The sequence below is a fragment of the Alligator sinensis genome, unplaced genomic scaffold (assembly GCF_000455745.1).
Source record: "Alligator sinensis unplaced genomic scaffold, ASM45574v1 scaffold1051_1, whole genome shotgun sequence".
Taxonomy (NCBI): Eukaryota; Metazoa; Chordata; order Crocodylia; family Alligatoridae; genus Alligator; species Alligator sinensis.
Window position 1 is genome coordinate 108,246 of NW_005842473.1, and position 18,017 is coordinate 126,262.

The following is an 18,017-nucleotide window of genomic DNA, read 5'->3' on the forward strand; positions in this document are numbered from 1 at the left end:
TTCAGCAGCCAACCGTTCGTGGCCTGGTACCCGGCCGCAGCCCGGGGGTTGGGAACCCCTGTTATTAGGTCACAAGAAACTAATAAGCTCCACAGAAAAGTAGTACCTGTAAATACAATACAAGTACTACCCTGCTAGAGAGCTTTTTCCTGCGCAGCAGTGCACATGGAGATGCTGACTGGCTAGCTAGGGCATGACGGTGCTTCAATACCAGAACTGCCTGCTGGCTAGCCTCACACTGAAGCACCCTTGTGCCCCAAGCCAGCCCCTCTGCAGCATGTCAAACCCAGCTGGAGCAGCTCTGGACTAGCAGGAAGGACCCCCCCAAACTCCCTGCCAGCTGGGGCTACTGCAACTCAGCTCAGTGTGCTGCGATCCAGGCGCACACACAGGGTGTGTTTACATGTGCCCATACGACAACATTGCTACTGCACTGTGCTTTAGTACTTTCTCTTCGAAGTACTAAAGCTTGGCACAGTAGCAGTCCATACTGCATTGTATGCCAGGCACAAGCTTATTATTAGCTGCTACTTTGCTGTAGCAGCACGCTATAATGAGGGAGTGTGCCACTATAGCAAAGTAGCTGCTGATCACATGTAGGCAAACACGGTCACTACCTCACTATAGCACGTTGCTATGGCCAGATGCATGCCCAGGAGCTTCCTGGGAGCAATAAGCTCCAGAGTTTATTGCTACTCCCAATGGCATGTGTAGACACACCCATAATGCTGCAGTTTTGGCCAGGCTTCAGTATCACACAAGGTTTAGCATAGGAGGCCTTTTGTCTTGTTTGCATATATGCATTATTTCAATAGAAAAACAAACCAAAAATTATTTTCCTTTACTATATCATTGCATACGTACAATTTACTGTAATGATATTTTGTTAAAAATGGCCTTGCCTGTAACTCATGAGAAAGGTCCATCATTACACTGTAAAGTATCTTCAAGTTTAGACCCAAGTTCTGATGCTGTTTAAGAAAAATTAGAAATACTTAGTTACTTATATGAAACCACAAAGATTACTACGGTATTTCAAGATTAAGAGAGTGAACAATGTGAAAGCATTTTTTCCTTGGGTGTTCGTGAACATTAATTTTTGTATTTCAAGCACCACCTCTGTATTACGGGTTCCCACAACCCCATGGAATGTGGTTAAGTAGCAAGATGGAGTGTTTAGGATTTTACCTGTTCCTTATTTTACGAACCATACATGGGAACACATGTTCTGAGCAAGGAAGGGATGTACTTATTTTTAGTGGTAATATAACATTGCGCCTTGATGATAAAGGTAAAATTCTGTTCTAATTTCTAAAAAACAGAAGTTTTCTGATCTGGTAATTGGCTTTCCATTAACAAGATTTCCCACATCTCTTAATTCCTTGGGCCGTTCCCTTTCTCTCTCTAGTTCCATAGGTGGTTCAATATTGCAGCAAAGCCATACCACCTTCTCTAGCTGCCAACTAAAGAATTATTCCCAAGAAACTTGTTCAGTATGAATAGCAACAATACTGTCAATGCCATTGAACGAAGTAGACTATCTGACATACAAAAACTTAACATTGCCACTTGGCTCCTAGAGTCACAATAACGAAGGTAAAATTATGAAAGGCACTGTTACGAGCAAGGAAGTAATCAGGTAAGACAGTATACTTTCCAACCCATATTTCCCATCACTGTGTGATGCTTGAAAATGGCAAGTAATTAATTTTATATAGGCAGGGTTAAAGATTCAGATAAAGAACTGTTCTAATTAAAATAAATGTCAAATTTCTGGCATACTTTAAAGGAAGATACAGACAAATTAGAAAGTTGAGAGGTGAGTAACAAAAATAACAATTGCTTTAGCAAACACCACTTGTGAGAAAAGATTAAAAGAATTAAGTTTGTTTAATTTTAGAGAAGAGAAGACTGAGGGGGCACATGGTAAGAGCCTTCAAATATGTAAAAGAAATGGGGATCACTGCTCTCCAAGTCCACTAAGGACTGAACAAATAGTAATCTTTTTTTTTTTTTTTTTTTTTTTTTTTTTTTGCACCAGGGAAGATTCAGGTTAGATATTAGTAAAGTATTTCAGTAAGGACAGTTAAATCACTGAAAGAGGTCACACCAAGACAGTTTGTGGAATTCCTGACAATGGAAGTTTCCAAGAACATCTATCAGGGACAGTTTAGCTAGCTTTACTTGAACATGTCTTAGAGCAGAGGGACACACTAGAGGGATTAAACTTCTCTCCTCTAAGCTCCAAAAAGTTGGGAAGGACAGCTGGGAAAGAGTCTTACTTTTCTTCTCAGCAAGCTCATAACTCCATTTCAGTATCTGAGTGAGTCTTTACAGACTTGCCTTCTGGACCATGTTTTGCGGGAATTGCACCTTTAGCTAGCTAGGTAGATTACCCAAATGAAACAAAATTTGGGTATGAATAGGAAAGACAATTCTCTTTCCAAAGAGACTGAATGCTTACTCACAGAGAATGATGTTTTGGTTTAGGCCATTATTTGGGGGACAGCTTCTCTGTTGCCCAAGGGAAGGTAGAGATTCACTATTACTCAGGAGTGGAATATGTTTTCCTATTTCTTTCTTCCGTATACCCAAGCTTAGGCTAAACCCTACTACTTTTTCTTTCATATCACCTCGGATATCTCCATCTCCTGCATTCTGTGCCATTAAGTTTGTCCATTTTGAGGACAACAGCCTTGTTCTGCAAATCTTTTTAATGCTAACTTCACAGGGTTCCAAATCTATCCTTACAGTATGGGCCAAGATAATTCATTGTCCGATGATTTAGTTATGTCACACTGCGCATCTTCATTTTGAGTTATTCCCTTGTTTTTCTGGTCCTTTGTAAATAAAACTAATACTTCCTGTCCATGCCCACAAGAGTTATACTGTCACACACTTTCTATTTCTAATCTAATAAGTTTTTGCCCCATCTTCTCTGCTCCAGTCCAGCCTTAATATGCATAGTTTTCTCTTGCAGATATCTCTTTACCTTCTTCCATTGCAGCTTCCCTATTCTTGACCTTTCAAAAATCTGTTTCCCTCTGCTGAGTCAAGTAAACATCTTGGCTACTTGCAGACATTTAAAAAAAAAAAGACACCACACACAAAAAAGCTTTACTTGTGCTCCCATGCCTAGCCCAGCGCATGCCCAAAAGAGGTAGCATGTTAGTTGGACCTGGCTCTCCCAACATCCGTATAGATCAGGTGCTTTAGTGAGGCTTTTTTGGAGCTTTCATCTAATAGCCAATTAAATCAGCTTTAGCTAAAGGTGCCAAAAAGCCCTGCTGAAGTGCCCAATCTATAGACACTACAGAACTAGGTCAAAGTAACATGCTGTTTCTTCCGGTAAAGTGCAGTTTTGTTTGGTTTAAAAAAAAAACCAAAACAAAACAAAAAAAACATCTGCAAGCAGCCCTTATTTCTGCAGCAACCACACAAAATGGCTCATTTAATTTTTTTTTTTTTAAATCAAAAAGTGCACACTAATTATTAGCCCGATCACCTGTATTCTGCATCTTATCATCCATCGCATTTTCATCAGTCATCTTTTAAAATTGTAAACTCTGAAGTATGTCAGGCATCCACTAGGGGCCTAATAAATAATAAGTGAGAATGGCAACACAGCCTACAGTATTGTTAAAATCCAACCGGTCCCATTTAGACTTCATTTGTAAAACTTGGATGGAAATTTTCCCATGCTGAGCAAGAGCCCAAATCTTGTCCTCCTCCTGCCAGAAAATATCTGTGAAGCCCAGTGACAAAACACATGGGCTGTTTCATGTGTCTGTCTATTATTGTCTCATTTCCCGCCAGCAATAATCCCCCTGGCAGGTAACAACCTATTATTCTATTAATTACTCCATTAGCGCAAGTGGCAGCACATGTGTGACTTATATAAAAAGTTACAACTCCGCTGATGAGCTGTGATAGAATTTCAACAGTTTCCTTTAAATTCTAGGAAATTACACACAAAACTAGTTATCAGGCTTTTAAAGCCAAGCATTTAAAAGTAGGAAATTCTAGCATCCCAGTTTGGGGCTACAGGCAGGGAAGAGGTGCACCTTATAAACTAACAGAACCAGAGATTCATAAGCTTTTGTGAGCAAGAGCTCCTTTAATCAGATGCTGTGAAAGGACATGCACAGAGCAGGCTACCAAATAGAGTGATTTAAATACAAAAGACAAGAAAGGGAAGGAAGTGGGGAAGAGGGGGCAGTGCTGAGAGGCAAACAAGTAATAAACCCATAGGGACAAAGGGGTCAATAAAGATAATGGGGTAAGAATCCATAGTCCCTTTTTAGACCATACTTAACACAATCCAGTCAATGGATGAGTCTTGTTCTGCAATTTCACATTCAAATCAGCTTTTAAAGCTTTGCTGTGTAAGAACAGCTACTCTGAGGTCAGCGATAGAAAGTCCAGGAAGTTTAAAGTGTTCTGCCATGGACTTTTGTGTATTTGTGGACTTGATGTCAGATTGGCATCCCCTCAATCTCACACAGGTATCACTCTGTCTGTCCAATGTAGCCAGTCAAGAGGAACTGTAATCAGGTGATGGCATATATGATATTAGTAGAGGTGTAGGTAAATGAACCTTGGATGATATAGTTAGTCTGTGTTAATTTGGTCGAGTAATTATGTGGTCTGTATTGATGAGGGGGCAAAGCTGGCAGCTTGGCCTATTGTAAGGACTGGTGCCTGGGTAAAGTAGGAGTTAGGTAGGCAGTTGGTTGAAAGATGCCATTTGATGTTTGAGTTTTAGGCTAGTTGTATGCAACTCTTCTGGTGTACTCCCCTCACATGAAGGTCTTGCCTTCACCTGCACTAGTATGAAACCACATAATCCTCCCATTCTGAAACTGGGTCTGAGCCTCCAGTGCACTGTGCAACTGTGATTGATCAGCAGGTTCAGCTACCTGACAGTCTTCTTTTTTTATTTACTACTGATTACAGTTCCCAGTGAACCAAAACAGCTTTTTAAAATCAAAGAATTGCTTAATCTCAATAGTAGGGTAGTAACAGAAACAGGGTTTAAGCACAGTAAAAAGTATTTACTCATATCAATAGCCTACCTAGATGTTTCAGCAGGCCTGGCTTATCCCTGATATTGCTATCTCTGGGAACTGGGGTTCAGTCTCCCCAGCAATCTCTGCCTCTTACCCGATTTTCTTGGACTCTCTTAAAGCACTTCAGTGTTCTTTGTTCTGGTTTCCCACATGGCTTTCTATTTCAATCTATTAAAAACTCAGCATGGATAGACGTAAAACTTCAAAGTGACTGACTTCTGCATTGTTCTTTATGCTTCAGTAATGGAGTATCTGACTCTATTATCCTTTTTCTTGTGTTTCCCTTCCCCTCCCCCCTAGCTTGAATTAACCCCTTATAATGCTACAGCAGAACAGTAAAATCACAATAAAAATAGATGGACGTATAATATTAATACAATATTGTAGGCAGCTTCCACGGCCTTCGCAGCAAGAATTAAGATTGCCTGTTCTACCTTAATACAGCCATATTGCCTGTGTGCATTTTGAGATGGGGAAAAAAAATATTATATAATGAAAAACTATGAGAACCTGCCTCATTTAGTGAACAAGACAGAGCTGTTCCACAGATGGATCATGGCTATATCTGGTGAAGGATGCTGTTATCTGTAAGACATCTGCTTCATTTACTGCAGAAGTTGAAAGGTATAATAAACGAGGCAGAAGACTGCATGAAATGAAATGAGAGTCTCACAATTAAAGACAGTTTAATGCTGCCTTGGCTTCTATTCCTGTCTCTGCCAAATAGTTCCTGAGCGATGGATGCTAAATAAGTCACAAAAGCCAGATTTTCAGAATTGGTCACTAATTGTATGACACTTATTTCCTGGATGCCCGCCTTGAAACACTGTGGCCTGATTTACATTTGTGCTGAACACTCACAAATGCAACTGAAGTCAATGAGAGCTCTGCTTGCATATATAAAATAGTTTACTACTAAATATCTGAAAAATGCCCAGCTGAGATTGGGAACCCAAAATAGTTCTATAAATAGACTCATTCCTAAAATGAATTTAATGCAAATACTCACATCACAGGGACAGTGTGAAAAATACACTATTAACATTTGTGAAGTGCTCAGAAACTACAGTGGTGTCATAAGGAAAGCACTCATGAGGAAATCAATAATTGTCTTCAAAGCAGGACTTGAGCAGTGTGCAGAAAAAAAAAGGCTTAGCCCTATATATTGAACATTAAGGATAAAATAAATATTCACTAGCCTGTCCATTCTGTGCAGTGAATGAGACAGAGGGCTTGTGGAAATAAATAATTTAATAAATTATAAAGTCAAGAGGGAACCATTGTGATCATCTAGTCTGATCTCCTGCACGACACAGGCCATAGGGCATTCATGAATTAATGCCTGTTTGAAATAGAAAGTCTCTTAGGGGAAAAAAAAATCTAATTTTGTTTTTAACATTTCCAGTGGAGAATCAATCCCCTACAACACTTGATACGTTTCACCCCTGGTAATTACATTGATTGTTCAAAAGCCTTATTTCTATCCACTATTTGTCTAACTTCAACTTCGAGTCACTGGATCTTATTATACATTTGTCTGCTTGAGTGAAGAACTCTCTATTACCATAGTAATTAAAGACATTAAAAGAGTGTCTTTTAAAGATACACAAAAGGGTCAAATTAAGATTATACAGGCATTTCCTAATTTAAATGCTTGACTTTTTCAACCTTAATGCTCTTTTAATGTAGTTTCTGTGTGCAGTCAAATAATAGTAGGACTTGGGAGGCCATTTAGAGAATTGTCTAACCAAAATGGATGATTTCTAGCTTTTGAGGCTGTCAAAATTTTATTGTTCATCACAAATGAACACACCAAGCAATCCTGAAAGTGGGAGCTAGAAGGAAGAGACACCTAGTGAACACCTCAGGCATTAAGTCAAATTTATTGTCCCAATGAAGATGAGACCGTAGGCAACTCAGGTGTGGACACATACAACAATTAAAACATTTCAAAAGAGCCAACGGAACAAACATATGCGCCCTTTGAAACATTATAAATGCAGCTGCAACACTCCAAAATAGTGTCTCTCTAACAAAATGTTATTTTAGAAGATTTTACTTTGTTACATCTGGATGCGGGGGAATGAGAGGACAGACGAACAGCTTACCAGATGTCCCACCACTGAGTCCCACTCTGTCCTGGGCCACTGCTGGGTCCCCAGTGGAACCCTTGCATCCCCACCACTGCCACCAGAGCTGGGTTTACCCCATACACTCTGTCCCCTTGTAGATCCATGTCAATAATCACAAAAAATTCCAAAATATAAACATGGAGAGGAAAGAAATACAGGTGCTGGAGGCATAGAATCCAAGTTACATTTAGTCTCTGGATCTGGCCATGGGGTCGAAGGGTAGCATCATGTGGTGCCAAAACTAGATGAGAGATCTACATACAGGTTTAGAACACAGGGGAACCAAGAGGTCATCAGTTGTTAGAGGTGGTGGGCTCCATGCAAGGAGCAGAACTAGTAAGGGGTGAGATCTGCACTAAGTGAAGGATAATCAGTGCATCAGGCAGTGGACACAAAGCTGGGTCTAGAGCTTTAGAATAAGTCAGCAATGACCAACATTTTCTTGGAGGTAGTAGTGCTTCTTATTAATATTTTCTTAATTTCAGGCATTGTAGGTCAGTCCACAGGGGAGAGTGTTAGCCATGTGGCACTCATCAGCAGTGAGCACTGTCTCTTAGTGGAGCAAGAAGACTTGGAGCCAGAAAGCGCAGCCAGCACTACAGTGCTCTACAAGCCTCTTCATACTCCTGATAAGCCAGGAGGAATTAAAGCTCAAAGCTTTAGTGCCTCAGTCCCTATGAGCTTTGGGAAGGTCTTTCATGGACAGACTCAGTTACAAGCCATCTCCAGGCAAGAAAAGGAAAGCTGTCTTCCTACTTGATCCTTTGGTTGCAAACCTCCTTCAGGACCACAGAGGAAAAACTGTTAGGAACAAAATAAAGTGCAAGGGAAGAGACAGAAGGCACCAAGTCAATGAACCCCAAAAAAGAGAGCCTTCAACATAGTGTTAAAACACTTGAGGCAGTCCCTTGGCTCCACATATGCTTGATACCCCTGGACTAAATATAAGAAAAAAAGGATAACCTGTAAAAAAAAGAAAAGAAAAAGAAAAGAGGTTTCAAGTGAGAAAGCATGTTGCAAATATAATAGACCCTACCCCAGTCAAACACTTAAGAAGAATGGAGAAACAGGAAGGGTACACTACCCTTATTCTCTCAGTGCAAACAGAGCTGCATGAAGTAGGGCAGAATACAACAGGGCAAAGACTCTGTGCCTCAGGTCCATGGGCAGACTGATCTAACCCATATGGGAGCAAGTATAAGACAACAATTATTTGAGAGAGAATTGCTGCAATGTTGACACAGCAGCCCTTTTGTGATAACTCGGCTATACAGGCTGGTATTTTAGCATGTTTGAAAATGTCACAGTGCTCTTAAATTATACATCATCATCTTCCACCATTTTTCCAGCATCTGCCCCATTTGGTTCCAGAGCTAGAGAATGGCTGCTTTGCACTCTGTAGACCAGTGTTTCTCAGTTTGTTTAGACTCAAGACACCCCTCCATAATTTTTCTGAATGTAGTGGTACCTTCTGTTGATGCAGGCAAGGTGAGCCCCTCCTTTTCCCTGCACAAAAGAAGCTTCACTTACCACCTTTGCTTTGATGAATGAAGCCCAGGCAGTGCCCTTTGCCCACCAGGAAGCGCAGGGGTAGGGGTGACGTACCATTATCTCATCTACAGTGGTTCCATTGCCTCTCTGGGCTCTCAGGCAGGACAGCAACAGCAGCCTCATGGTAGCCCCTCCTGTCAGGCTGGGCTTTCCAGTCTAACCCCACACAGCACCTCCGAAAGAGGCACAGTGGGGAGGCACCTTTAAAAGATATCTCTTAGCACCCCCAGTTGAGAATCACTGCTGTAGACTTATCAAGAAGCTCTTTAGTTGAGCATATGAGTAGTCCAGCTGAATGGCCTACAGAAAAGGTGTCAAACTATTTTGAAGAAAACTATTAAAAACCTCTTCACGAGAGACTAGAGGTTTTTAATAAGGAAAAGAAACCCACAAGAACTCCTATAACTACAAACCATACAGAAGTGTCAAATATTTTTAAATTATGAAATAATCTGTAGAGTTTAGTTCCATTAAAATAATTTTATCTGATTTTCAGATTACACAGCAGTGCTTTGCATTTTTTCAACAAAGGAGTGGTTGTTTATCTATTTCTCTCGCTCAAACATTTTTCATTAAAAAGTTACGTTTTCTTCTTTCAATGGGAAGAATCCCTTATCCATTTTGTATTCTCTCTCCTTTCTAGGGCTCTTCTTTTTTCAATTCTCACAATCTATCACCATCCTTGGATGATGTTTCTTGCTGCAGGTCTCATGTTCCCTTTTGTTAGTGTCTCAGTGTTCTTTCCTTCCTTCTTGTTTACTCATTACACCATTTCACTGGAGGCTAACCTTTTTGATAGGCATGCCACAATTTAGTCCTGCACCCTCCTCAGGTGCCACTCTGATCCACTTCCTCTGCCTGATCTACTGCTGTGCTTTCTGTTACCTGCTCTGTGATCCCTGACCAATCTCCTGCTCTGCTTTTTTCCCCCTGGTCCTTGCCTGATTACATGCTTTGCCTTCCGCTTCCTGCCCAATTTGCTACTGTGCTGCTAGTCCCTCCCTGATCTATTGTATGACACAGAGGCTGCCCATGCCACTTGTGAGACTCCTGCTGCAAACTGGCCACCCTGTTCTTTTTCATGTTAGCAGTCTACCTGGATGCTTGTTAGTCTTCCTTTATGTTCTACAAACCTATCCACTTTGTTTGCATGACAACAAATGCTTATTTTATTCCTTCCTTGCTTTTACTGTGCTGTCCTGTTGCTTCATTTCATTCTCTATGCACCACAGGATGGAAAGAACAATGCTGTAGTAGATCACAACAAATGAAGTAGCACAGAGTTGTCATAAAGAAGTAAAGAAACTGGCACAGAAGACAGAGTAAGCACAATAGCTATAAAAGAGAACCCCAAGAGGTAACAAGAACTATAAAATGGTTTTGAGGGGAGAAATGGAAACAAAATTGCCCCCATATCCAAGTATTACATAGATCATTTTGACAGGCAAGTAAAAATAAATAAATAAATAAATAAAAATAGTGCCCTGGGATATAAAAAGATCCCTTCAAAAGATCCCTTCAAAGATATTTATCACTAAACATGTAATAGTAATGTTCCATTTAATTTCACTGAAGAGCTTCTGCAGCATGAGGTAAGAAATCATCTAAAATACCCTATTGATATTTCAAATCATCCTTTTCTTAGAAATGTTAAGATGCATAAAGAAACAGCACTTGTTTTAGTGACTTCACCATTCTATTCTCTCTGATGCACACAGGTTCTCTCAGTAGTTCTCCCCGATTTGCCAAACTCCCAGAGCTATTACAATACTTACTGAAGACTAGTGTTTCCAAAGTTGGTCTCAGTTTTCCCTCCCTCAGACTAGGTAGTGATGGGGAAGTATTTTATGTATGGATTTGATTTATGTTGCTTTCCCCATAAAGGCTGAAAACAGCTTACGGTAAAAACAGATAAAACAATAAAACAATTAAACAGTACCCGAAAGAATATACCACTTGCTTCTGTTCAACATGGCTGCTTGCAGATGTTAAAATACACACACACACACACACACACACGGCGCTTTACTTTAAGCTTGGCACAGGAGCACGCTGAGCTTAGCACATGCCCAAAAGTGGCAGCATGTTAGTTGGACCCAGCTCGCCCAACATCTGTACAGATCAGAGGCACTTTAGGAGGGCTTTTTTGGTGCTTTTATCTAATAGCTGATTGAATCACCAAAATGCCCCGCTGAAGTGCCCGAACTATACAGACACTGCAGAGCCAGGTTAAATTAACATGCTGCTTCTCCTGATAAAGTGCGGTTTGTTTGTTTGTTTGTTTCTATCGTCTACAAACAACCCATATGCCAGATCCCCAAAACTGGGTATTTTAACTGGCCACAGTACTGGTCTGTCATATATGTGATTCTTGGTACGTGCTTGAAGCCACTTTAACCCAGCTACACCACTACAAATAGATAGGACATACCTCCTGATGATGATATTGTATTTGGGAAAGAGGAGTTCAAGGATATTTTATGATAATTAAGTAATGCTGCCATGGAACCTAGGGGCTGCTTGTCAGAATTTAGTAGTTACTTATGAAAAATTAGAGCCCATTATGGCACAGATTTCAAGCAGTCCTGGATATTTTATACCAGTTCTCCAGGATATGTTGTTAAGAAAGAAAACACACTCCTTCCTCTTGCCAAAGAAACATGCATGTTTATATAGTTTTCTAAAAAAAATAGAAAAAATATTATTATTTTACTCCCTTTTTGTTTATTGTATGTAAATCTCTAAAAACTACTTACCGATATATTGCTTAACAAACCCATGTTCATATTCACCATTCTCATAGAAAGAGGTTTTTTAAAATGCTTTAGTATTAAATACTCAAAAGAGGGAACAGTGTCACTAGGATTTATTAGCCATGCAGCAATCCTTGGATCCAATACAACACAATCAGCAACTGTGAAAATAATGTAAACAATATGAATCATTCATTTCTAGTTCAACCCAAGTATTTCAAATGTCTTTATAATATAGCAAATATTTCAAAAGAAGTGTTAAAGAATTATTTCCCCCATCTTTTGTTTAAACACATGCCTATTCAAACATTTATTGCAAGAAGGTTAAACCAGCAGATCTCAATTATACCCAGCACAAACTAATCAGCATGGGAATGCAGTCAACAACAAAGCAAGTGTTTTCTTGTTTTTGCTTTGAAGATGAACAACTGAAGCTACAGGAAAGTTCTCAACAACCACAGGAGGTGCCCCCAGCTGGTTTAGTTTCAGCTAGTTATTTTCATCAACTTTTACCCATTTAAACAAGTATGGCCTGTTCTGAATGTCTGTTTCAGATAAAATTTTCAGCTAAAACAACTTTGTCACTTCCAAGGCTGAGGCTAGGAAAAACAAATTGTTTTTACAGTGTTAAATATTCTGGTAACTTTCTTTGGAAAGCTCTAAAACCCCCATATTTGGGAAACAGACTTGAAATCTAGCTGGAGAATATAAACCTGTGCGTCAGGGACATATCCTGTGCAAACTCTGTAAAAGAGTTGCTCAATTTTGGTCACATTATAATCCTTTTAAAAATAAAAATCAGTTCGCACATGCCCAATGACAGCTTTAATCGTTAAAATCTCATAAGACTTCATAGTCATTACATGTATTTGAGCTTTTCACAACTTTATAAGGCTGACCAAACCACTCATTCCTATGGGACACCTGAGCCTATTCCAATACAGAGCTACTTCCCCCGTAATGACTGCTCCAAGGTTAGGAGTAGTCAAGAGCTAAAGCCAGGGAACCTAGTTTCCCCCCCCTCCCCCTTCTGGCACACAGACAGCATTCAAATACAGAAACAGGGCAAGAGCTAAATGTAAAGCTCAGAGGGCAAGTCCTTGTTGAGGAGACAAGAAATCTCACGTAGAGGTTGGAACTACAGACTTAAGCTAGGCAACATTAAAGTTAAAGCACTGTCTGACCAGTCGCATGACAAGGGTGAATACCTGTGACCCCGCACTGCTCGGACACGCTGCTAGAGGGCTGGTGAGCAGGTGCATGGCTAGGAGCTGTCAAGCTCCCCCTGCTTGCCAGTTTTCCAGCATCTACTCCCACCCCTCAGAGCTCACCTCCATCTCCCCCTGGGTCTCTTCCCTGACTTCCTGCTCATCTGCAGCTACTGGCACTGTCCTGGGGCAAGGGAAGCTTCTGTCCCACACCAGGGGCTGGTGGGGGCTGGACTTAGCCCAGAGAGCAGTGGCAGGTGGGCGGGTTCCATGGCACTATATTGGCACCATTGAGCAGTCTAACGTTACTGCAACATAAAATACCTAAAACTAGCTAAAGAATCCTTGCCCAAAGAGGATTCTCTCTGAAGCACTTAAAGCCCGCTTAGCTTGCCCTTTCCTGTCTTGATGTGTGGACATTCCCATCTTAAGAGCCCTTAATACATGGGAAAGGTAATCTGTACCTACCCCCTTAGATTAAATGAGACCTTCACAAACAAACCTTGTATGCCTGTAAAGTGAGGGAATATTATCCCTGCTTTGGAGATAATAATCTCTAATAAACATCACTAATTTACAACAGCCGATAAAAATGAGATTCACATTTTTCTCAAGCAAATCAGTTAAAGAACATTTGATTAGTTTGACAAGAGCTACCTTTAGTGAACCCATGCTGCACTTTTTACCTCCTTCCATTTACCTAGACATGTCGGGCACTTGTACATAATGGTGGGGCCAGGTACACATGACATGACAAAGCGATGAGAAAATTGTTATTTGTCTAACAATGGCCTCACCATGTACATGCGCATGTTTTTTTTCATATTAAAAATTATTTGAGCGTGGCAACTTAGACCACCGCAGATGCATTTTAGTTTGACTGGGGCACACTGTTCTATTGTGGATAAAAATAATTGTGCATGCGTACATGTCTGGCAGCCAGAGAAGGCGACAGGGACAGTGCACGGGGCACTGAAAACCCAGGCAGGCTCACAGAAGCTGGGGCTCAGCAGGTTTCCAGCACCCCATGCACCATTTCCGCTGCCTTCTCCAGCCCTACCCTGCCTTAAGTAATAAAAGTAATTGCTACTAGACCTGCATTTTATGTGGCAGGTTTGTTTTTTTTTAAGTACTTTGGGATGTAGATTATTCAAATGTGATATGAGCACATTAAATTGCTTGATTTTTGCTTCTGTTTACCCCACGCACTTTCTATTACCCATTCTGCCTTTGTCGTCAGAGTCAACATCACCTTATAACTGATACAAAATACTGTATTTACTCGTATGATCTTAGCCTACAAAAGGCCGAGAAGTGATACATAAAGCTTTTCCCCCAGAATCAGTGGATGTGACATACTTTGATTTTAGCAAGGCTTTTGATACCATCTCCCATGACATTCTTATTAACAAGCTAAGGAAATACAAAAGTACTTTAAGATGGATATATAACTGGCTGGCTCATATTCCTCAATGAGTTGTCAGCAATGGCTCAGTGTCTAGTTGGGAGGAAGTATCAAGTGGGATTCCCCAGGGGTCTTGTCCTAGATCTGGTATTGTTAATAACTTCATTAATGATTCGGACAATGGGACTGAGTGCATGTTTAGCAAATCTGCTAATTACAAGTAAGGTGGAGTTGTAGATACTCCAGAGGGTAGGGTTAGGATCCAGAATGGCCTAGATAGATGGGAAAAATGGTCCACAATCAATCAGATGAGATTTAACAAAGGCAAGGTCAAAGTCCTTCACTTGGGTCAAAATAACTGCATGCACAAATACAGGCTGAAGAACAACTGGCCAGGCTGCAGTACTGCAGAGAAGGACCAGAGACCATAAGCTGAATGTGAATATGTGTACAGTGCCTTTATATATTATGCCTCCTTTTTTTCTAGGCCTATCCCTCCTGAACTAGCTATACCCATTCATGACCATGCTGCAATCACATGAATTATCCTACCACATTGCCATAACCCTAGCTGCATCATAACTCTGTACTCCCATGAGGACCTCCAATTCTTCCCATTTGTTGCCCATACTTCACATATTAGTATATAAACATTTCAGGTATCTGACTAACTATCCTATTGTCTCCCTGAGAACATTGCTAAGCCTTCTGTTATTGCTTTCCCTTACTAAGATTGTATACAGGTCTCCAAGGCTCTTTACTTACCTCTGGGCTTTTGCCTCTATCCCCCAGTGGACCAAGGTTAAAGCCCTCCTCACTAAGTCAGCAAGCCTGCTAACCCCCTCTGTCAGGTGGACCCCATCTCTTCCCAACATCCCATCTTCCTGAAACACCATCCCACAGTCAAAGAAGCTAAAGCCCTGCTGGCAATGCCATTGACTCAGCCACATGCTGATCTCCAGGATGCATCTGCTCCTAGTCAAACCTTTACCCTTGACTGGGAGGATCAACAACATCGCCTTCTCCCTTCCTCTCCCCCTATTTCCTTCACCACTGCATCCAGAGCCATGAAATTGTTTTTGATCTGCTCAAGATCACCTCTGGAAGCATCATTAGTGCCCACATAGAAGAGCAGCATGAGAGATTAACTAGTAACTATTTAAATAACTAACTCTCTTAGTTTTTCAAACTTTACCCTTTTATAACCTTAGGTTCTTGATTTTAGCTCCACTTTGTTTACCATTTCATTTAATCTTATTTGATCTGAGGTTATTTTTTATGGCTTGCTCTTCTATAATGTCTTCATTACTTATCATAGAGGTAGTTATCCATGTCAGTCTGAAGTCAGGTAGGGCAAGGTGGTACCTTAAAGAATAATTGGTTCAGAGAGGTTTCAGAAGCAACAACCTGCTTCATCAGATGCCATGAATGAATCAGCTAACAAATTAGGCTGGAGCCTCCCATAGTTAGCCATTTTCACAGGTACTCAGTTGGTACCTATCCTTTGAAAAGAGTCTTATTTCAGTGAATGCATCTCAGTGGTTGAATGTCCCCCAAATCATCCTTTTAGAGATCAGAGAATTCAAAGCATCCCTAGGGATCAGAAAATTCCTCTGAAGACCACATGCCCCTCCACTTATTTTAGGGTTTTCCTCAGCCTAGCTGTCACCCTTGATTCATCCCAACATGAAGGATGATTAGTGGATACCCAATATGAGCCTATGTTACAGCAACAATTCCCTAGATCTACTTCACTGACAAAGTTAATGAACAATCAATATTTATAGAACAAAGAACTTCAAAAAAATTGTAAGCCATCTTATTACTGAAACGTACTACCAATATTCAATTAGTCACTGAAATGTCTTGCACTTTTGTTTGAACTCCTAGGTCTCATTTGAGCTGCAGAAGATAGTTACCCATGACAGTAACTATAACCCTTAGAAATGTGCTGTCCATACATACATTCCACTAGGAATAAGCCTACTTTATACACTCGTTTCAAGGTGGGTTTTTTGCCTTCTGCATTCATAAACCTCATTGCTCCTAAGACTGTAAACTATGGATATGAACAGGTTATATGAGTTTCCTGTTCCTCAGTTTCTTCATACCACATAAGTTCAGAATATTTGGGACCCCAAAGAAGATTAGGATGTAGAACCTGCATGTGGGTATCTTTCAACTCCAGTTACTAAGGAAAGTAACTTCTCAACTCTTATCGGAGAAAGGAGAAGTCTATAACGGAAAGTACAAAGCAGTGCCTTGATCACGCAGAGGCAGGATTGTATACTCCTTGGTGAACAGCAACTGCAGAACTAGTTTCTCAAATGCACAGTCCAATCTAGAAGCATCAGCAATGGCACAGTGCCTACAAGACATGAACAGAGCTCTGGTGGCATATTTAGAGATAACTAGAATGGAGATTTTCTTGTGAGATCACAGACGGGAAAGAACCCTAGCTCAAGGCACAAATACCATGGCCCCTATGCCTTGTGAGTTGCAGAGCAAGATCTGTTGCCAGAAGAGTTTTTGGACTTGCAGCAGAAGACAGGGGAATACAGAGCTGATAACCTTGACAAGTATCAGTGGGACAGGCTGATGCCCTGGTCACCATCTGAACAAGATAGTCTGAGGCTGACCAGTCGAGAGATGGCATGACTATTCCTGCTTCTGATAAGCAGGGATCCTAGTTTTCCCTGATAAAAAAAAAAATAAAAATCACAAATTCTCTGATAAAAATTGCAAATTCTCTGATAAAAAAATAAAAAAAATATGTGATAAAAATTATAGGCCCCCCACACCCCTGCTAGTGCCCCTCACTCCCTGCCACAGCCTCCCCAGTCCTGCTTGTGCCCCTTACTCCTCCACAACAGCCCCCCATCCCCACACATGCAGGCACAGACACACACAGACACCCCAGCAGGTAGCTGTGTGTGAGGGGATGGGGGGCAAGGAAGGGGTTGCGGGGGGGTGCAGATTGAGAATAGGGGAGGAGTGCATCTCTGTGCCTGCTCCCAGGAGGGGGGCAGAGAGCAAAGGCAGTGGTGCCCCTCTGCAGGCCACACACGGGCCACCCAGCCAGGGAGGGGGGAAGCTCACATGCGGCAGCCACCACCACACCACCACTGCTGTGGGGGGAAGCTGGCTGGGGCTGAGGGAGCGAGGATGTATTGGGGGAAGACATGGAGTGCCTGTCAGCCAGCGGCCACTCCTGGTGGGGCTTTCCCCAACACCTTCCCCTCCCTCAGCCCGAGGGAGCAAACAGGTGGAGGGTGGGGGGGGGAAAAAGAGTGCAACCCGGGGCATGGCAGCAGAGGGTCAAGGGCCGCGGCCAGCCCCATGCAACACACCGCAGTGCCCCCCCCAGCTCACGCTGTGCCCACTCCCAGGAGTAGACTCCAAGATGAACACGAGTCGGCAGTGTGACGAAGCCATCAGAAAAGCTAATGGCACTTGATCATGCATCAGCAGATGCATGACGAACAGATCCAAGGAGGTGATACTTCCCCTCTATCGGGCGCTGGTCAGACCACAGTTGGAATACTGCGTGCAGTTTTGGGCGCCACACTTCAAGAGAGATGTGGATAACCTGGAGAGGGTCCAGAGAGGGGCCACTCGTATGGTTAAGGGCTTGCAGGCCAAGCCCTGTGAGGAGAGACTGGGGCACCTGGACCTCTTCAGCCTCCGCAAGAGAAGGTTGAGAGGCGACCTTGTGGCTGCCTATAAGTTCATCACGGGGGCACAGAAGGAAATTGGTGAGGTTTTATTCACCAAGGCGCCCCCGGGGGTTACAAGAAATAATGGCCACAAGCTAGCAGAGAGCAGATATAGACTGGACATTAGGAAGAACTTCTTCACAGTTAGAGTGGCCGAGGGCTGGGACGGGGTCCCAAGGCAGG

At 41.8% G+C, this 18,017-nt stretch overlaps 1 protein-coding gene across 1 annotated transcript in view; it reads right to left on the minus strand.

The window, feature by feature from the left end:
• The window catches only part of POLN (DNA polymerase nu), a gene marked incomplete at its 3' end in the record, with an annotated part of 116,627 nt that overhangs the window by 69,290 nt on the left and 29,320 nt on the right, over window positions 1-18,017 (minus strand). The window contains exons 7-8 of the mRNA XM_006030901.3: window positions 11,509-11,666; window positions 903-971 (exon numbers count right to left, since the gene is read on the minus strand). Coding sequence (XP_006030963.1) covers window positions 903-971; window positions 11,509-11,666 — 227 coding nt within the window. The remainder of the gene's footprint in view (window positions 1-902; window positions 972-11,508; window positions 11,667-18,017) is intronic.